Source organism: Danio rerio, chromosome 12, assembly GCF_049306965.1.
Source record: "Danio rerio strain Tuebingen ecotype United States chromosome 12, GRCz12tu, whole genome shotgun sequence".
Lineage (NCBI taxonomy): Eukaryota > Metazoa > Chordata > Actinopteri > Cypriniformes > Danionidae > Danio > Danio rerio.
In genome coordinates this window covers 29,990,740-30,013,426 of record NC_133187.1, presented here as the reverse complement: position 1 = coordinate 30,013,426, position 22,687 = coordinate 29,990,740, and the positions used below count along the sequence as shown (strand labels likewise).

General features: G+C 35.9%; 1 protein-coding gene across 2 annotated transcripts in view; it reads right to left on the bottom strand.

Moving 5' to 3' along the window:
- Positions 1–21,705, bottom strand: part of uts2r (urotensin 2 receptor) — a 63,874-nt gene extending 42,169 nt beyond the window's left edge. Inside the window, exons 1-3 of one of the 2 annotated variants that reach the window (XM_073918542.1) lie at positions 21,251–21,705; positions 18,423–19,514; positions 12,946–15,651 (exon numbers count right to left, since the gene is read on the bottom strand). In XM_073918542.1, the coding sequence (XP_073774643.1) occupies positions 18,424–19,514; positions 21,251–21,302 (1,143 nt within the window). In that variant the 5' untranslated portion in view covers positions 21,303–21,705 and the 3' untranslated portion in view covers positions 12,946–15,651; position 18,423. Of the gene's footprint in view, positions 1–12,945; positions 15,652–18,422; positions 19,515–21,250 lie in introns of those variants that run through there. The other variant, XM_009306756.5, reaches the window with a different exon arrangement.
- Positions 21,706–22,687: the final 982 nt, after the last annotated feature.

The window sequence follows — 22,687 nt, the reverse complement described above, 5'->3', positions numbered from 1 at the left end:
CATAATAAACTGTACAGCATGGCTGTACACTTGGAGAAATAACAAGATGGACAAACACAGGTTCATCACACAGAGTCGTTTTGTATCAGCACATAACATGATTTAATTTGTATTCTTTAAGAAAATACACCCGGCAGCTCTGAAGTATCGTTTTAATTGCCTTACACCTATGGAGAATACAGGGGGATTGAGCTACTGTGCTGATTCATTACTGATGCTTAGTGGTTGCACAGTGACCCTGTGATCCAGTCCCTCACTGAGTGTTTCGCAAGGCATTGGGAAATTCGCACATCTTAGTTAAAAAAATATACTCCTCAAATGTTGCAGTAAGCAAACGGTTTGCCAGAAAAACAGCACAAACAGTGAAAACTCAAAAATAAAGTTTGCAAATAAATAAAAAAACAGGTTAAGAAAATAGTTTTCTAATCTGCCCTGGAACTAATTTCTATGAGCATATTTTAATACTTCATAAAGCCATGTTTTAAAGTTTACTATAATAATTTAATCATTGTCTTTTACATAAACACGTAAATTAAAATTAAACAAGTGCTTAAATTAAAATCTTATAAACTGTTTTTAAGCCAAAAATAAATGAATTAATTAATAAACTGTTTTAAACTATTTAAAGTATGTACATTTTATTTTCTTTAAAGTAATGCATTCAAATGTTGGGCTAATGTGTTATTAAATGGATATTGTTGGTTTTTACTTATAATATTGTAATAATAGTTATTATAATGTCTATTAAAATAGTGGTCTGGAATACTTAATTCTGGTTGGTGAATCATGACATTCCAAGTTATGTTATAGTCCGATTGCAACCGATTTAACTAATAATGCAGGCTCATACGGGAACTTAAAATAATCTGGACCATTAGTGAAAATCTGCAACAACAACTGGTTGGATGTACATTATCTGTTAATAATACAAATGTAAAAAAGAAAAAGAAAAAAAAAACATGCTGTAATCTGACTGCTTTCATACCAATGTTTGAAGGGAAACTATTGTGCAAAAATCAAACAGTCTGTTTATATAACCAGCTTCTAATGGCAAACATTTATTAATTTTATTTTTATAATGAAAAATAGTCTGCAGAACCACTTTGATTGACATTCTCTCTTTGTACATGACAAATTGAAAAGCCTCATACAAGCAGTCTTGTTTTTAAATCTGCCGCTATGCTGACACACAGGTGTTTGCAGCTCAATCTCAATTGAATTTAAAGTGCCAGTCACGAAAATGCCACAATTTGGATCAAAGACTAAAAGGGGCATTTTTAAAAGGTTATAAAACATTATTTGTGTGATATTTTGAGCTGAAACTTCACATATAGAGACATTACAGACTCCCTTTTAAGAGTTATTCCCACTACCCAATATTTTGAATATCAATCAGTATGGCTTGGATACCACTACATTTTTAAATTCAATATTGAATTTATGATCCTTTGTTTGTGCACCCTTTATACCATAAAGGTATCACATATTAAATGTAGCATTTCAGTGATGCTGCTTTGTGTGAACAATACATATTCAGCAACTGGAAAAGGGTCTGAAATTAACTTTTCTATTAAGAAGCAATATTTGATTTCCAGGGGCATTTTTACCAGCAGAAGGGGAGTTATTATAATTACCTTTATAATTAAATGTGCAGTATCTCTGCTGTCGTTCATGTCAAATATTAATATGTAGCCAATTACTTCCAATTATACTCAGAATCCTATAAACTATAACCAAGAAAATGTTATTAACAAACTGTTTAAAACAATGTATTTTTACATTAAAAGAACATGATGTAGGGCCGCAATATTATGTCAGAAATCATTATTGTTTTTGATATTATGATAGTGATTAGCAGGCCAATGTAGAATAATTATATACATTTAAAAAATTGTCTGGGGAAACAGCACATCTTATTCTGACTACTCAGACAAAAGCTCTTTATTCTAGAGTGGCTTAAACACTTTCGCAGTAATTCCTTTTAAAATCACAGACACTATAATTATGGATATTCAGCAAGAAAAATAAGTATTGAACACATCACCATTTTTCTCGGAAAACATTTTTCTAAAGGTGCCGTTGACTTGAAATTTTCCCCTGATGTTGGCAACAACCAAAGAAAACAAATCTAATTAGTTTACAAATTAAGTTAATAAAATGAAATGACGCAGAGAAAAAGTATTGAACACATAAAGAAAGGGAGGTGTAGACAGGCAGTGAAAGACTAGACAGCAGCTGAAATCTCTTAGTAGTTTTTCAGCACCCCTCGGCCCTTCCTATGTGCAAACTAATATTAGTTGCTTCAGTCCAACATCTACATTAGCTGGATAAAAAAGATGAAACCAGGGTGGACATTTCAGCAAGACAATGATCCAAAACACAGCCAAGGAAACCCTCAAATTCTTTTAGAGAAAGAAAGTCAAGCCGTAGAATGGCCCAGTCAATCACCTGACTTGAAACCAATATAAAACACAAATTAAAGATCAGATTTGATAGACGAGACCTAAAGAATCATCAAGATTTTTCTGCTTCAGTTCCATGTCAACAGCTCCTTTTAGAAATATGTTCATTAGTGAATTTGGAAGAGCACAGAATTAAGTCACTGAGATTAAGATTGGGACAGTCAATTATTTCCACACTTCATTTCTTCCAAATACTATGTTGCCAAAAGCAAAAATAAACTAAGGAATAGACAAGCTAAATTGCTTGCCTGGAAAAGTATTTAATGAATTGACAGATATAACATTATTAGTAATAATATTGTAATTATTTAAATTGAAAAATGCAAATAAAAGCAGTGATCTCAGATTCCGATTTTTATACAAACCGCTGTGCAGTGTTTTTCACACAAAATAATCACACTATCAACACTTAATGTAGGAAATAACTTTTTTCAGACACAGCAATGCCTTTGAAAACTTTACAGCAGGTGTCTGGAACAAGGTGCTTCGTTAATTATCAATTTGCTGTGTTTTTCCAATTTTTAATGTGCAAAGGTTGAAGAGAAAAATACAAATGAGGATGTGATTTAGCATATATCTACAAAGCCCATACAGAATTATGACTGCACTGATGTTGAATATCAGTATGGTTGCTTCCCTTCTAAAATGTTTTACAATTTGTCTTCTCAGAAGTAAATATTTCAAAATCAGTTCATCCTTCAACTCCAGGGAAAAGGATTTGAAGACAGTTTGCGTCTGTCAGCTTCTCACATATGGTATTTTGTCATCAAGCAACAGATCATATCCTGTTTTTGCTTTTCTTTGTGTTTGTTTTCAAACTACTATGGGTAGATCTGCTGATGACGTTGTTGATTACCCTGTAATCTTTCATTCTTGTCCAACATCGAAACCGATGTTGTGAATACATGGAAACATCACGATTTTGCACAACATTGCAAAACTTTGGGGTTTAAATCTCGTGAATAACATCTGCTCATTATTTTAAACATCTGTTTGTAATTCCTATCAGTCCTGACTTTTTTATCAATTTAAGTTTTTTTTCTTTTTTTTTGTGCAACCAAAAGCTGATAGATAAAGGGTAAAAGATAACAGAATTATTTTTAAAAAGTAGGTAATATTAATTGAAAATCCACAGGGCTGCATTCAACAATGCATTCTTGTGTGTAATTAAAGCAGAATGTCTGTACAATGTAAATGTAAAGTTAGTATACCCACTGATTAAGATTTATTTCAAGTCTATGAAGGTTAATACCCATGCTGCACATCTTTCACATTCTGTTTCTGTGCTCAATGTCAGTAAAGATAATACTTAATTATTAAGGCCTTGATTAACGGATCTCTCTGACCTCTAATGCCTCATTTGTTGATCTTTGTAATCCTTGTTCTCTCATCTGTCTCTTGCCGTTGTAACGCCCTTCCCTCAAAGGCTTAGACATGCTCTAAAGAACATTCCTGAGTTGTCCAAGTGGCCAAGTGCAAAATCTTAGTGAAACAAAATGCTTTTATATGATAACGGTCCTTTTCTTGCAATAAAAGCAACAACACAAATTCATATGGGTAGCTATTATTTCAAAGACATTGAAAGACTTCTTTGACTTTTAAAGGTAAAAAAAGAGGAGAGGTAATAAATACAGTAGGTGAAATCTAGCATTGCAATATTTTTTATTTATATTGCAATACTCTCAAATAATTACTTTTACTGCTTGTTCAAACTACTTTTTTAAAATGAGTTGAAACGACACAGTTTTTAATTTTTTTGAGGAGGACAATTAATTGTTTTTAGTTCCGTCTACTTAAATTGGTAAAAATGATTACGTTAACTTAATCAATTTGTGTTGGGACAACATGAAGGAATTGTGTGGAACCAAGCTGTTTTTACAGTGTATATACAGTATTGCAATATAAATACAGTATTACCAGATAACTTAATACTGTACCTATTGTTAAGATGTACCGGAGTGCAGATGTGCAAAACCAGTAACGAGGGATACATTTAGTCCAAGGTGTTTATTGAAGTGCCAAAAAATTGTGAATGTCCCACAAAACCAAAACTCTTTTTTTTTTTCTACAAAATTACAATATTTACGGAGTCAATGTTTGTTCTGGCTATGCCAATGGTTAGGCCCAAACACAGCATTTATGCATACAAGGAAACACTTTTTAGAATGGCTGACATGCAGGAGCCAATTTTATGGACTTTGGCTTCAACTATTTTTTTTAGAAAATACCATTAGAAAAAATATAAAAATACTAAAGTAAGACAAAAGATGTCACGATTACCAGCTATCGTACTTCATAGATCGCTGGATTTCTCACACTCAAACACTAACAGAGTACAAGTCCGCCATTCATGGAATATATTTTCATACATGCACTCCGCTCACACACACACATGCTTCCTCATTCTGACTGATAACACTCGCACCACCTGAGGATTGTCAAAGAATGATTGCACACACACTGTTTATGCAACACACACACTCACTTCCATTGCCGAGTCTTGTTTTCAGTATAGTGACAATTTAATGCGTTATCCTTGTCTTGTTTTCCTGTGTATTTACCTCGCCTTGTTTATCTAGTTATCTCTGTCTGCCGCCTGCTTTGTGACCTCACTCCTGTTATATTGACAACGATTCTGGACATCCTTTATACACCTGTTTGTACCCGTGTTGCTTGACCATTGCTTGACTGACTACTAAAAAACCTGCATGTGAATCCTCACCTCAGTTGTCTATATCACTCCCCGAGTTACAAAAGTATTCTAAGAGGCAAAACATATGCTAGCAACATGCAACATACATATCTTACAGATATCTACAAAAGTGTCTGACAATTACAGGATTTTCAGTGTCCATTGTTTCCTTGATTTATCCGCCATGATGTCACTGAAAGTGGTAGAACCCATCATTGGGGAAATGTAAGCTTTAAAATGGCCGCTTTTCCTGCATACAAGTTTGGCTGTAAGAAATGTAAGTAGGACAGTATTATTTGTTTCTTAGTTTTAATCTTGAAAAATAAACTATTATGTTTGCAACAAAGTCTGGTGTGATTTATTTTAAATGTAAAATCAAATAATGCAATGTTATGTTAAGTAACAAACTACATAAGGAATGAAAAATAAACAACAGCAAAAATGATTTTGTATAAATAAATGGAGCATTTATAATACCACAAAACAGTCAAGTATCCACACAAACAGTACATTTAATGTTTTTCAGCCGGCATCTAAATTGTGTGTACAGCGGAAACTGTTTGTGTTAATTAATGCATGCTTACAAACTTGCCTAAATAAAAGTCATAGTCACAGCTTATCTTTGACACCTCTATTTGGAAAGAATTTATAATGTTAGATTGATTGGGATGATTCTGCAGTAGGAGTGCATCTCTATAAAACCTAATAAACAATCATCAAATTGTTTACAATCAAAACAATTTAGACTTTTTGGGTTCCATATTTTCAATATGCTCTGTGCTATTTGCAGTGCAGTTGCAGTTGCTGTGCTGTGCATATTTTCATGCCTAACAATATTATATAAATATAAGAAAAAGAAACAATTGAAGAAGTTTTATCGTTTTTCAAGTCTAATGGTAGTCAAGTACAGAAACAAAAAAAATTCAATAAAATTAATCATTGTTAAATCACAAATCGTACAATTTGTCTGAATGCTTTTAAGATCATTATACTTTAAGATCAATCAGGTATCAAAAACACATGCAAATGATAAATTATAATGCAAACTCAACATTGCATATCCTGCAATGTGACAATCGTGAAGAATCACATTGCAATTTTGGTGCTGAAGCGATATATTGTGCAGCCCTAAAATACAGTATATGTATTTGCTTGAATAAGGCCCTTTAAACATTTTTTTTTTCTAACTTACATTTAAAGGGCACTTATGATGAAAATTATCTTTTATAAGCTATTTGGACAGGACTGTGTGTAGGTATACTGTGTTCACAGTCATATTGAGGTGATCTAAAGACAATAAGTCTCTTTTTTTAACTTTCTGACATAAAATAGGATAAAATTTCCTCCTATTTTGAGGCTGACCGCAACGTGATGTAGAAGTGCGGATTCCCTGCCCACCAAATTAATTGTCAGCCGTGGATTATCATATCTCTGTAGTATTGAGTGTAATTGTATCAAGACAGCGCTTGTGCAAAGCAACTGGGATTAAAAGATCTGTTGAGCTCGCTGTGATCATTAATCATCATCAAATGCGATCAAAAATGATTTTTACAAGTTTAAAATATTTTTAAAACAGTGCATGTTTGTAATAAATACGGTAAAATTGCTGTAATTTATCACCACAGCCACATTTTAGTGCTAAGTAGATACTTCAATCAGGTTTGTGGACGTTAAATCAGGTTTATTTTGTAAATTAACATAACAGATATCCATACAGCAGTGGATATTAATATGTATCCCGTCTCATTTGCCATGCAAAAACAAAAGTGCAAAGTTTACTGTGTGTGCTATGTGTGTGTGTGTGTGTGTGTGTGTGTTAATGTGTGTAAACTTTGTAACGACATTGTGTGTAACTGATCGAAAAACTTGAATTAAGTCCACAACAAATACATCAAATAATCATTGGGAATGTATACTGTAGTATTTTGCACAAACATTACATGAGATCTGCTTCCTTCCTGTCTGTCACTGTGCTGTTTATCTGATGCAGCCGAGGCGGGGATTAAGGCACACTCTGATTGGAGAACCAGCTTTAAAGGCACTGGCAAAAATTATTACATTGTGTTCAGAGCAGAAAATTCCAGCCATCTAAAAGGTGTAATAAATAATCTGAAGTGTATTTTGGAGCTGAAACTTTAAAGACACATTCTGGAGACACAAAAGACTTATCTTAACTCTTAAAAAAAAAAAAGTTAAATAGTCGCCTTTAATGTATTTACTTATTTTCTGGATACTGTTTTTTTTTCTAGACAGGTTTTAATGGTAAAAAAAAAATAATAATAATTAGTAATCATGAGGTTATTATTATTCATGTAGTTACCTTGGATTTCATATCAAAATATTACTTGATATATCTTACATTCTTATTTCATGATTATTTTAAGATTGTGCCAGACAAATAGTGTTCAGTTTTGAAACAACTTTTTTTTTTTTTTGGCATGTAATACCTGCCTTAGGAAAGCTTAAACATTTCCTCGCTGTCTTTTTTGTTTGATTAATGAAAATCTACACGCGATTCAGACAGAGCAGTACACACTGTAATCTCTCACCCTAGAGTAACATTTATCATTCATCATGTTAAAACACCAGGAAAAAACAGGCACAAGAAAGAACCATTAAAACATCAATCATTTAGCAGTTGTGTTTTACACTGCCAAAACCTTGACAAAGCACAAAATCCAAAGCTTTCATGTAAACGTCTCTGGGTAACATTGCAAACCTCAAGTGGATATGCGAATAATCAAGAGAATAATATAGACTTAAAGTCTCTTTTCATCTAAAATGGGGACAAATTTATAGATCAACAGATAAGAAGTCTCAAATATTTCTGGAGTTGCATAACTATGTTTGCAGAAGGAAAGACTTAAGAGTTGTGGGAAGGAGCTGGTCATTTTGGCAAGCGTGCCAAGTTTCCTGTACAGTTTGACGGGATAAATACGGAAGGGATCTGAGGAGCACTGATTGCTCCACAAAAAGTCATTAGCGCATATGTGTGCATTATTACTTGCTAGGTGCTGCGTGAGTGATGACGATGTCAGCCATCTATAATGGTCTGACCTTGTAGAAGCTCATTCACCTCGCTTCGCAAGACAGGTACTGTCGGGTAACACGGGGTGATGGAAGTCTGCTGTTCTGTGACCCTCTAATATCAGTGAAAGCCACATTTCGCTGCTGTCCTCTTCAAGGGGAAACCCTGACACATTTACAGTGCTCAGATCAATGGTGTAACAGAAGGAATCTGCGGTCCTGTAAACAGTGATCGATATCAACCTAGAGGCGCAGATCATAATTAATGCAGCAGAACAATGGATTTTTCATGAAAGTTCATACATTTAGTATAAGGTAGATAAGATGCCCGACTTGTGTAACTGGGGTCATTGGAAAGGTATTTACAAGCATGCACATAAGAGCAAGGGGCCTCATAAACTCAACCAGCTGTCTTGGGTTTGTCAGTAAGCTGCTGTCGTTAACAGGTCTTCAGTGAACCTACCTGATTCATTTCCATTACCAACATCTACTGTAAACCAGGGGTGGGAGAGCAAAATAGTTGCATTAATGCATTGTGATTCTTCCTCTAGCAATTCTGATTGATTCTCAAAAGTATTTAATTTTTTCTGTATTGGGCTATGTGGTGGTTAGCACTTTCACCTCACAGCAAGTAGGTTGCTGGTTCGAGCCTTGGCTGAGCCAGTTGGCAGTTGTGTGATGGTTGCATGTTTTCCCCGTGTTGGCATGGGTTTCCTCTGAGTCCTCTGGTTTCCCCCACAAGTCCAAAAACATGCGGTGAATTGGGTAAGCTAAATTGGCCGTAGTGTATGTGTGTGTGAGTGAGTGTGTGTGGATGTTTCCCAGTGTTGGGTTGCAGCTGGAAGGGCATCCCCTGCATAAAACATATGCTAGATAAGTTGGCAGTTCATTCCGCTGTGGCGACCCCTGCTTAAAAAAGGGACAAAGCCGAAAAAAAAATTATTGAATGATTCTGTTCAAATTATATTGCAAAGGTGCTAGCCTCAAGCTAGAAACTGAAAAATACAACCCAAGCTCATTCTGAAAACGTAGCCCTGTAGACGTTTCTGGAGACCGCGATTTATGTGGCCGAGGTTACATATGGCTGCATTTAATTTTTTAAGCGAACGCTACCGGGCGGTGTGACGCCGGTCCTCTTCGCGTTTGCCAGCAGACAGCTCACCTCCGTGTAAAAGGCTTGCCTGCCGCAACCAGTTTGTCCGGTTAGCTCATTGTGTACGACAGCGGAGCGGAGAGCCAGAGGGGAGCCGACAGCGACAACGGCGACGACCAAGTTCGAGTTTAGGGAAAAGCAAAATCAAGAAATTTTTTTTTATTATTTCAAGAAATCAGGTAAGACAAAAACAGTATCCAAAAAATAAAGTGCCATACCAGGGCGAGAATGTGGTGAAATCCGAAAACGCAGTCAAAATCAGAGGAGGGCTTATCTTTTTCTGGGTGGTTTTTGTAAATCGTAGCTTGGGTTTAGGGAGGGAAGTGAGCGGTCGGACAGGCTGGCGGGTCAATCAGTAAAACAGGTTGGGTTTAGGGAAGGAGGAGGAGTGTGGGTCTGCCGATTGGCCCGTCGCCCAGTCAATAATTCAGTCAGTCGAACAGACAGGTGCTCGACAGCGGCGTGAACGGCGGATTCGGGAAAACAAAAACTGCACAACTACGTACCTCCTGGTACGTATTTCACGGTCTCCAGAAACGTCCGCGGGGCTACATTTCCAGAATGAGCCTGGGTTTGAAAATAATTGGCTGGATGAATAATAAAAAAAATAATCAAAATTGACATTCAGAACCTTCAATCAATCTAATTTTCTCAGGTCGATTTTATTTATTATTTTCCCAACCGTGTATCGAGTCACCTGACCTCGTTCTGTTGAGCCTGATTGACAGCATACTTGTGCATTGCATACTTGAGAGCATGTGTGTGGTCTGGCGCAACCTTTGCGCATTCGCATACCCATGCACCTCTCAAAAATTTACCTACATATTGCGACGACACATAGTGCAAGGTCTATGATTGGTCGGTTTGGTTGTGTTGACATGCGTGGGTGGTGTGGTGTGGAGAGCCACGGGACAGCAGAGAGCCCTTTATTGGAGCAAGTGTTTACAAGTGTGGAGTCCGATAGAGGAGCTACAGATAGAAATTTTGTTTTGTGTTTAGCTTATGATTAAATTTGTTGCACATCCGCCAATTATCGCATTCTTGTACATTAAGGTAGCGTTCAGAAAAAACAAAAGTCCTGCGAAGAAACTCGACACGCATAAAAACTCGACACATATAAAAACTCGAGGAACATAAAAACCCGCTGCCAGTTAGCGTTTCAGACGTGTTACTGCAGAGCAACACAAACAGCATGCTGAAGTATATCAATGCACGGCTACACGAAAGGCAGGCGCCACGGGTCACGCCAATCACTCAACGCAGATGTATAAATAAGCCTTAAAAGTCTGAGGCTGATTTATACTTCTGCTGTCACTTTGCAGCCACATCTGATCTTTGGTCAGGTGGCCCGATGAGCTTGAGCCTTACTTTGCACTAAATCGATAATGATTGTAAGTAGTGCCAGAGATGCCTTGGGATAGCATATTTTCCATTACATTAATATTTACATTCAAATATTTGTTTACAGAAGATGCAAAAAATGTAATGTTTAAACAATTATTTACAGGACATACAAGAGTTATTTCATTTAGAAGATATCCTACTTATTTTTTTTTTTACCTTTAATATGAAAAGCTCTGAAAATAATTTATTTTGTTTCCAAAAGTGCAAGTTATTTATTTTCACTTTTTATGAGAAGTGACTGTTTAAGGCAATGCGTGTTTTAATTTTAGCTGTTGAACGTTGATGTTCAATAAATAATAGATAGTATATAGTGTGTTTCCTTCAATTATACTTAAATCAAGCATTGCACCCTTCATTCAAAAATCTCTGACTTGTAATATGTGAGCATATTTACAGTAAAAAAAAGATACTGAAAATATACATCCCTTAATCGTAATCAAAGTAAAATATTAAATTAATCCAGATTTAGATTTTAGGCCAAATTGCCCATCCCTAATTATAAATACTAAACGCGAACTAATTTGCAATTACAATACATTGTCCAAATATGATGAAGATGATGATAATTTTTTTTATTTATTTATTTTTTTTATTAAGAACTGTGGTAACACTTTAGTTTAGGTCACAATTTATGCTCTTAATGGCTTATTACCTGTCATTATTAAGATATTAACTGTTCATTAGTAGTTATAAAGTAAGATCTTATTCTGTATCCCTACTCCTACCCAAAACCTAAACCCAATGTCTAGCTTACTATTAATAAAAAGCTAATTAGTAGTTTATTAATCTTTTAGTGTTAGTTAACGGTTTCCGAATGCCTTAAATTGTGATGTAAAATGTTGCCAGAACTTTTTGTTTTATACAATTGCTCTTTGTAATCTGCCATTTTGGCAAGCGTGTCAAGTTTCCTGTACAGTTTGATGGGATAAATACGAAAGGGATGTTACATTGAGAATTTTTTCATTAGATATATAACTTTAATATATAATATTAATAATATGTAAGAACGCAGATCGTGGATCGTGACTCAGAATCAGAATATCGGATCTTAAAGTCCCAAAAGATTCCCACTCCTACTTTATACTCCAACACACTATTGACTCGGAATGCAAAATGATGCTTTGGCATTGTGTGTAGTAAGCAAATCATACCTTTCGGATTTTCGTACCATGAATTGTGCAATGTTTGCTCTTGCAGTCACTTTTTAATTGGATAATGTAGGCAGATCCTCTGTGTATACGTAATGCATAATGTATAGTTGTAGAGATTGCATCTATGCACTGTCAAAATGTGTACAGTATGTTTAATAGTCATGGCATATTTTGATGCGCGACCTGCTGATTCCCATTTTTTTTAACCTGTTTTTTTCTGCTGTTGTTATAGCAGATATTTCAAGAGTCTTACTGAAGTTTAACAGCAACATGAAAGTTAAATATTCAAACCTTTTTGCAACCACTGCATTTATATTTCACTCACCCGGCTCTCAACTCTACAGCTGTTATCACTAGTCCTTCAAGGAAAGCTCAGCTTATTTCTGCAGAATCAGAACGCCCTTCAAATTCTGCACATCCTTCCTGAATCTCTCACGTTTTTCATTTACAAAATATTTTGGCTAACTTGATGATGCTTTCAGCCATAAATAGAGCACTCATCCAGGATTCAAACAACAAATTACATCAATTTTTTCCCCTCACTAGTGGGGTAGAGAAGTGCACAGATTTGTGTTATCAATTTGCATTATAAACCAATTGATCCTTGATTGCTGCTTTGTAAGGCAGGCACAACATTGATTGTTAAACCATACAAGGGTTGCTTTTATAAAGTTTGATGGAAAGATGTGCCATTCTTCTTAGTTTTGGATTGCAAATATCAGAACAGTTTATCATTGTGCAATTCTTCTGCCAGGAGTATCTCATACCAGGCTCAAGATGCTTTGGAAAAGGTCCCGGAATATATGAGATGTATTGATTTGGTTCCTTATTGGATCAGAATCAAATGAAACAGTCCACCGGCTAGACAAATAAGGTTTCTTACTTGCTTAAAAAAATAAAAAAAGAATTAAAGAAAAAAGATTGGTGACTACATTAAAAGAACTCCAATTGTCAACCCAGGCTCATTCTGAAAATGTATCTTTATATACATTTCTGGAGAGCACCAAATACATCCCAGGAGGTATGTTTTTGCATTTACTGTTTTTTACTGTTTTTGCTGTGTACACTTTTATTACTCTCACGAGTGCCATTTGCACATACTTTTCTTGCGTAAATCCACATTTGGGCACTGTCGACTGACTGACTGACTGACCGATCGACTGACCCTCTCTCATTCTTCCCTAAACACAACCAATAGTGTTTTCAAAAGCACAGATTGACCTGCCCACCCTCTTTCCTAAACCCCACCGACAGTTTTTAAAAAGCAATCCAGAAAATACAGTAAAAGCCCTCGCCTGATTTTTACCATGTTTTCACATTTTACTACATTCTCACTCTGTAATTTTCTTGCTTATTTATTTATTGACTTTTGTTTTTGTATTAAGTGCTTTCTGAAACTGTTCTTTGCTGGACTCAAACCCCATCATCCTGATCAACTCCTCCCTGCATCCGAAGTCTGTCAACATACATGGCGAGTTAACTGGACAAACCGGTAACTGCTGGAAAAGTCGTCCATATGCAGGTAAACGGGAAGCTAGTAAACGCGAAAAGGAACAATGTCATACTGCTCTATAGCATTCAATTTAAAGATGAAATACAGCCATACGTACTTCTGGCTACATAATTAGCAACCTTCAGAAATTTATATTGTACTATGTTTTCACGTTTTGGACATTGTCAAGGAGGTCCTTCTGCTTAAAGTGATAGCTCACCCAAAAATGAAAATGTACTTTAACCGAAGATATTTTGAAAATTTTAGAAAACTGTAACTAATTACTTTCATAAGAAACACATACTATCGAAGTGAGGGGTAATATTTTCCCAGCATTCATCTTTTGTGATAAACAGAAAAAGAAACTCAAACTGGTTTGTGACATGGGAAGGGTAAGGGTAAATTATGATAGAATTTTCAGTTTCTGGTGAACTATCCCTTTAACTGAAACTATAATAACATTATTTGAATGTAGTTACCCAGGTGGCTAAGAATTCTGGCCCTGATTTGGCATAAAGCTGTAACAGCAGGCATTCATTCGGCATTGGCATACAGCATGTGGGCCAAACATGGTCCAGGTTTGGCAGTGGTGGCACCGTCTTGAAGGCAGCACACAAAACTTAGGCCAGATATGAAATGTATTATTTTTCCAGATGCTAATAATGGATATGTGGACCATGTAAGTTTGGCCTTGACCCACATTTAAAATACATTCAAATTATTTTTGAATAAAGGAAAAAAATCCTATCAATCAGATCACTGAAAAAAGCAAAAAAGCATGCCCATAGAGCACCTAAGGGGCAATGCTTCATGGGTTTATCAATTTTATTGCAGTCATGACCCACCAACATATCTGGCCCAGTTCAGGTCCAGTTATGGGCTATCAACTTGGCTTAGACTTAGCCCAGATGTGATCCATGTTTGGCCCAAGCAGAAGATGGTTGTGTGAGAGCTGGGCCAGAGATATTTTGCTATGTGGGTATCAAGTTAGTGTTTTGTCGGGAGAACTTAGTGGTGTCCCCGTGCTTCCTTTTGATTTGAATGGCAAATGTGGCTTTTGTTGAGTTATTTCCTAGGCCTTAAGTAAAAAGATTATATAGATGCAAATACAAGGTAAATGCATGCCACCGTCATCAGCTAATCATGTAGCTATATTTAGTATGGAAAAATTAGATAAGCAACAGCAAGCAATTCTAAATGTAAATGTTGACCTTTACGTGTTGGTTGTTTGACAGAAGGCCATGGAAACATTGTGTATCAATTGCCAATTATTTTAATACATTAATGTATGCAAAGTACACATAAAAGTCAAAGATGAAAAGGAGGTTTGTAGGCAGATTTAAATATCTTTTTCATAAATGAGAATGTGTCCTGTTTAATTTGAATATCTGAACCAAAATAATCATGGTGGTACTGTAATTCATTCATTCATTCATTTTCTTTTTCGGCTAAGTCCATTTATTAATCTGGGGTTGCCACATTGGAATGAACTGCCAACTTATCCAGCAAATGTTTTATGCAGCTGATGCCCTTCCAGCTGCAACCCATCACTATGAAACATTCATACACACACATTCACACACATACACTACGAACAAGCCTACCCAATTCACCTATACAGTATGTCGTTGGATTTGTGGTTAAAATTAGAACACTTGGAGCAAACACACATGAACAATGAGAGGACATGAAAACTCCAAACAGAAATGCTAACTGAACCAGCGAGGCTCGAATCAGTGACGTTGCTGTGAGGCGATTGTGCTTCCCGCTGCGCCACCGCGACACCCAGTCATGTAGATATATAGTATAAAGTAACAACTGCCATTAAAAAAACCTTGTCAGGCCTATTTAATGTTCATGAATATAGTCAAATAGACAACTCGTAATTTATAATTTCCTTGCCTGAATAAGTTTGATGAATATATCAATTGCAGAATTTGTCATGCTTCTAATTATAGCAGTGACATCCTCAATGGTATGAGAATCCATATTTAAAGCTCAGGGGAAGAGCAATCATTACGTGTAATGTTGATTTAGTGTTTCCACAAAATAGAGACGTTGCAGGAGTGTGTACAGAGGCTGTTGTAGAGGGCAGGTTATTTTTAGAGCTGCAGGGACACACAGGTCTTCCTTCTGGCAATGTCCATCACTTCCTAAACTTGGATCATGTGGTCCACCAAAGACAGATTATCAAAATCCATCCAAGAGGCAAGACCTCGGAAGAATTGTTTTCTTTGCTCTGCTGACCGATTTCCTCTCTCAGCAATGTTCTGAAGTTAGACAATGAAATCATATTGCAACATCAAGTTGGTGGGAAAAATACATCTCAACTTTAGACTTTGGAAGTAATGATACTGTAATTATGGCAGTGAGTTCAGTAACTGTTATAATTCTTTCTTGTTCAGCTTTCAATTCTGTTAACTTTTTTTAAAATAATCTTTTTTTATTGTTCTTGAATTATGAAAAAGAATTTGAACTATGACCTTTTTTGATGGCCATTCCACTAATGTCTGTATTTATGTCTTTATGGAAAGCATTTTATTTACAGTGCTTGGAAAAATAATTAAATCATTGTTTTGACAGGACCAGACTACAGTATACAGTATGTGCAGTTGCTTTATAATGCTCTTAGGAAATAATTCTCTCTGTGTGGGTATAGAGCTTATCTGAGCTTATTTAGTCTATGTGTTTGTGTATTTTTAATAGAGATCATTGCAGTTGATTTAGCTTGCTCAGAATAAGTTACACACACATTGGGAGAGTGCACATTAAAACTAAATAAACTATAAATGTGATGTGATCTTTTATTTGCTTAACGCATTATGAAAACAGAGCCATTTATTAAGAGACTGTCTCAGAATGTCTTGGAATAAATATGGCATAATCTAGAATGTTAAAATCCTGTTGCTTTGATCTTTAGTGGACATTGAAGTAAACTTAAAACAATCATTTACTCTACTGAAGCTAAATGCAAAGCTGAATACACAATTTTACAATGTCTGAGAGAGCTTAACATGCTGCAATTTAAGAAAACACATGCAATTACAAAAACACCAGGAAATTAAAACAAAATTGAAACAATCATCAGTTTGAGAGCACACATGTTGCAAATTCTCATGACACAAACAACTGAAAAAATGCGCTGCATTTTGTCACAACACAAACAATTTAAAGAAACATGCTGCATTTCGTCACAACCCAAACAACTGAAGAAATGTGCAGCATTCTTTCAAAAGGCAAACAATTGAAGAAACACGCTGCATTTTGTCACAATGCAAACAACTGAAGAAACGCGCTGCATTTTGTCAAATTGCAAACAACTGAAGAAACGTGCTGCATTTTGTCACAATGCAAACAATTGAAGAAATGCACTGCATTGTCACAACACAAACAACTGAAGAAATATTCTGCATTTTATCTAAAGCCAAACAACTGAAGAAACATGCTGCATTTTGTCAAAAGGCAAACAACTGAAGAAATGTGCTGCATTTTGTCAAAAGGCAAACAACTGAAAAAAATTTGCGGCATTTTGTCACAACGCAAACAATTAAAGAAACACGCTGCATTTTGTCTAAAGCCAAACAACTGAAGAAACACTGCGTTTTGACAGAACACAAACAACAACTGAAGAAACGCGCTGCATTTTGACAGAACACAAACAACAACTTCGGAAACGTGCTGCATTTTGTCAAAAGGCAAACAACTGAAGAAATGTGCTGCATTTGTTCAAAAGGCAAACAACTGAAGAAATGTGCTGCATTTTGTCACAACACAAACAACTTAGGGAATGTGCTGCATTCTGTCACAACACAAACAACTAAAGAAATGCATTGTATTTTGTCATAACACAAACAACTTAAAAAACACACTGCATTTATTAAACATGCTGCATACTATTAAACCAACGTTTCGCATTTAACCATGAGTTTATTTAGGCTAATAATTTACAAAAGACAAGGGAATTGTGTAATCAGGATATTAAAATAAACAAAGAACGTTTCTTCAGTTGTTTGTGTTGTGACAAAATGCAGAACATTTCTTTTATTGCTTGTGTTGTGAGAATTTGCAACACATCTGCTGTCAAACTGATGATGATTGTTTCTTAATTTGCTGGTGTTTTTGTAAATGCATGTGTTTTCATAAATTGTAGCACGTTAAGCTCTCTTTCGGCCACAGAATAAATTAGACCATTAATTTTAATGAATATAAAATGAGAATGAAAGTTTGGTATATTATTTTTCCTCTTTCCATTCAATTCTCTGCTTTTAATTTTGTCGTTTGGTGGGAAATTAAAATAAGATTTAGAATTAGTTCTAATCTAGGGGGAGTTTTTTTTTTTTTTTTCCCTGAGTGATCCCAGACAGAATTATTCTAGGAAGAAATTATAAGTAATTTATTGTTTATGATGTTAATACTTTATTCTAACTCAACCATAGTAATAGCCTGTTTCAGTCTTGTTAGAACTTTATTATTTCAGTGTGCAGTCATTCAAATGATGCAGGCATTCAGTATCATGAAGATCATCTTGACGGTAGCAGTTCTGCTGATTGTAGAGTAATTTGGACCTGATATCCAATCAGTGGAGCCTAATTACCATGAGGCCTGCTTTGCCTGAACCAGCAGTTGCACTTGGACCAATTATCTATGAAACAATTTCTCCCTTGTGACTCAAACGACATCTTAATTTGCTTTCAAAATGATTATCTGATTGACCTGTTGTATTTGAAAACATCTTTCTTTACACCTGGAATAACTGACATAGGTAATAGAAGCATTTTAAGCATTTTACATCAAGTTCTACTATTGCAACTAAAACCATTTGCAGTGACACGAGCTGATCCAAAAATCTAACCCTTGACCACAAATCTGCAACAGTCAGGCCTTAACTTGATTAAAAACAGACTTGCTGGATTGCGCAAATACATGAAGGTAAACTGGAGAAAATTTGGTTTTATTCAGGCTGGATCTTTATCTCTCAGACTGTCTGGAAAACAACAGGCAGTTACATTAGAAGGCCAACAAGACAAGGTCAGGAGCCTACCTCAGAGGCTGCTGTTGTTGGTGCGAGAGGTATGTGCGAGCACAAAGCTCTCTGTGCACTGCTGACTGCTGGATGACAAGGAGCGACGAGGCGACCGCTGAAAACGATTCCGCCGGTTAAGATAGCTGCCAGCCGTCCAAGTCCTCTGTCTCTTGCGAAGGTATTCCTTGTAGTTCTTGGTGAGCAAAGTGTAGAGGAACGGGTTGATGCAGCTGTTGCTGTAGGTTAGGCATGTGGTTAGATAGTTGATGTTGCGCTTGGCCTTGGTGGAGAGATCCAATGTGGGCTGGAACTGATTCAGAAGCTGCCAGATCCAAAAAGGTAAGAAGCAGGCCCAGAACAGGAGCACAATGGTAAAGATCAGATACAGGACCTTCTGGTTTGGAAGCTTCTTAGTCTGCTTGAAAGTCTCAGTTTGGGAGATCCAGTAGGTTCTTGCCAGGCGTATATACAAGTACCCGATTATCACCCCTGGAGCTACAATGCTTGTGCCAAAGAGAAAGGAGATGTAGATTTTGTAAGAGAGAGGACTCAGAGTGGGGTTGCACATTTGCTTGGAGTTCATTGTCATGAGCTGGACGCTGATGATCATGGGTAATGTGAGGATCAATGAGGCAGTCCACACCAGCAGTGCGATTGCTTTTCTGTAGCTTTTTGAGCGTTTGACTGTATCCAGAGGCTTGAGTACGGCGAAGTAACGTTCTGTGCTCATGACAGTCAGTGTGAAAATGCTGGCATGCATTGTAAGGAAGTCCATGCTGATAAGGATCCGACATCCTATGTCCCCAAAGTACCATCCTTTCAGGAAATGTGTACACACTACAAATGGGATTGTGAGCAAGTAGAGCAGATCAGCCATTGCCAGGTTGATGATGTAGATGTACATTGAAGCAGCTGAGCGCATGGAGTGGCACATGACAACCAGCGTGTAGATATTTCCGGACACACCCACCAGACACATTAGGGACAGGATGGTGCCAATGGTGAACGTGGCAGCCATATCTTCTGGGGAACTTTCTACTGGACTCTCAGTGACATTGGAAATCTTTTCCACCATCGCCACTATGGGCTCCACAGACACAGTGGTCATCTCTATAAAGAAATAAATAGTCAAAAGTGGTTAAAAAGTTGTTTAACTCTGGGTTGTATTAGTTATAGCTTGTTTTGCAAATTCGAATAAAATTTTAATTATAATAGGGTAACACATTATTTTGGTGGTTCATTTGAGTATTAGTAGATTGTCTGCTTAAAATCAGATGGTGCTGCTGCTAAACAGACATTTAACAGACTATAAGAAATTTATGTCAACACACTACTTCTAACCCTAACCCCAACCTGACTGTCCACTTATAATCTATTGAGAATTAGTTGGCATGTAGATGCAATATAACTTAAAATAAACCAACGGACCATAAAAATAAGGTGACACCCATAATATAATAATATAAATATTAATAAACCTTTCTTAATTTATATTTTAATCTATAATATGAATATATTGTGTACCTTGGCTTCCTGTAAGTTATGATATTTTAAAAATGATTTTTTTTAACCTATGGTTTATATGAGGTCAGACATGATAATATGATTAATTTTGATAACACGCTTCATTTGTAAGAAAAAAAAATTATATTATATACACTTTTTTATCATTTAAAAAATAATATTACATTATTTAAATATAATTTTCTATTTTTATAATTTTAAATCATTTTAAACCACTGGTAAATCATTTTAAACCACTATAAAAAAATTCTGAACATATATTGAAAGGTTAGATATATTTATTGTGCCTAAAACCCTTTTTACATGCTTTAAGAAACTATAAATATATTAATAATTATTTCAATAGTAAAAACTGCACATATGAGGTAAATTGGTAATACTTTACAATAATAGTACATTAAAATATGTTTATATGTAATATGTAAATATGTAGTATGTAAAATAAACATGACTTCAAAAACATGAGTTCTTGTGTGAATAACAGCGACCTTAATTACTTGTTAGTATATGATTGTTTGTTAATTAATGTATTAGTTTATGCTAAATTTAACCATCATTAACTCATGAAATGTTAATGTAAAAATATACCATTACTTTACTTGGAGGGGCACATCACCATTAACCTGTTCCTAACAAATCATGAACTCCTTATATACGTCTGTCTAGTGTGTGTACACTGAATAACAATAGAAAAGTGTTGTGTCAGCATCAACAGTTTAAGGAGTTCATGAGTAGTTATGGTAATGTGCCCCTCCAAGTAAAGTCATGATTTGACTATACATTAACAGCTCATGAGTTCATGTCAGTTACATTTAGCTTAAACTTAAATGCTAATTAATACATTAATTAAGAAAATGTACTAACAAGTAATTAAGATACCCGTTATTCACACAGGAACTCATGTGACACATGTTGCAGTTATGTTAGTTCATGATTAAAGTGCACCTTAACTCATCATTAACTCATAATAAAGTAATGTTGTTTACATATTACCACATCATTATTCATGTACTGTCATTGTAAATTGTTAGCTGTCATTTTTTTGGACATCTTGAAAACAATCTGTACTCTTACCAACTAAAAACCGAGTGGTAGACACATTTTTCTATTGCTTGATGAAAATCCTTTATAGCTAGCTGTTTTTAATTAATTATTTACATCATATGACCAAAACCTAAATAAAAATGTATATAAAAAACAGTCCCTGCACCCTTAAATTGAGGAAATATGCTTATCCGTAACCATTCATCATTTTGGACAAGTGACCTCCAGAGTCAAAATGTAATGCAATTTCGAGAAGGAAATAAAAAATAGGGATTTACCTTGATTGGATTCCACTGATGGCGTAGCTCCAAGCAGACAGACGTTTAGCATTTAGAATGAGTCCAACTCATGATTTCTCCTAAGAGTTTACTCCTATTAGCTTGCTGGTAAAAATCCTTGTACAGCAATTCCAGTTGACCAGAAATTAATGCTCTAGCCGTGTCATGTGTGTTAGGACTCACAGATCATGTCAATATTAAAAAGCACAAATGAGTCATAGGCAGGTGCTTCAGCCATGCAAAACAAACTTCAGATATTCTTTAGCAGAACACTCACTGTATCCCAAACCCGAGTGGAGGATAAGAAGAGTCCAACAGGTTCAGAACAACAAAAGAAAGTGCCACGAGGGTATAAGGGCAGAATCCTCTTAGATGGGTATGCCCAAGGAGGCGATCACTTTGAGCTACAGCTGGATTTCGAAACCCTCTCCTCCACTGACAGAGTGCGTGCCTGTGAGGGGTAGAGATAGAGAGAGAGCTACACACAGCATAGAGTGGGAGGGGAGATGAGGGAGAGACGAAAGGAGAGGGAGAGAAGCGAGATTGGTTGGGGGGGTTGGGGTTCATTGTGAGGAGGCATTCCGGAAATGTGTGTGTGTGTGTGTGTGTGTGTGTGTGTGTGTGTGTGTGTGTGTGTGTGTGTGTGTGTGTGTGTGTGTGTGTGTGTGTGTGTGTGTGTGTGTGTTATTTGTGAATGACTAATGAGTTACTACCTGAGTGCATTCATTCATCTAGTGGACGGGAGATTGTCACATGTGTGAAATTATATGACATGTTGGTGATTCTGGGTCTCCTCATGAAGAGAAATTATAATAAAACATGGAACATAATGTTCAATAACAAGCTGCCCTCTCAAAACAAAATCTGCAGGTGTTTCAAAGGAAACAGGTTTAAGTAAAATGTTTTTTGACAGGGGCAATTTAGCCTTCCCTTCCGTCAAGACCCTGCTAGCGATGCAATCAAAATTTTTCCACTTTGGTGTTCCAAGGTAAACATTTTACAGTGTTGATTTCACATAATAAGCACAAACTGAGTTTTGATTGGCAGAAAAGCTCAGAGTGTGTTTAGTGCCCTCTGCCATGTCCTTTAATAATGGTCCCTTTTTTATCCCAAAGGTCATCCCTTTAAATAATGCCCTGATAGTCTATTCTCGGCGGGTACTTATTACATACCTGGAAGTTTTTGGCACTTTTATGAAAGAAAGCCTGCCTTGTTGGTTCTTTCACAAAGATATGTTAGCGTTACAGAGAGGAATACACATTCTGAACTTGTTTACGACTCTATTGCTTAAAGGTGCTGTATGTAAGTTTTTGACTCTTCTAAAGCATAAAAATACCATAATATGTTTGCAGATATTAAGGAAACATACCAAGTGAACATACTAGTTTATCTGAAAAACAATGCTGAAGTCAAATATCTGCTTTAAAAATGTTTTCC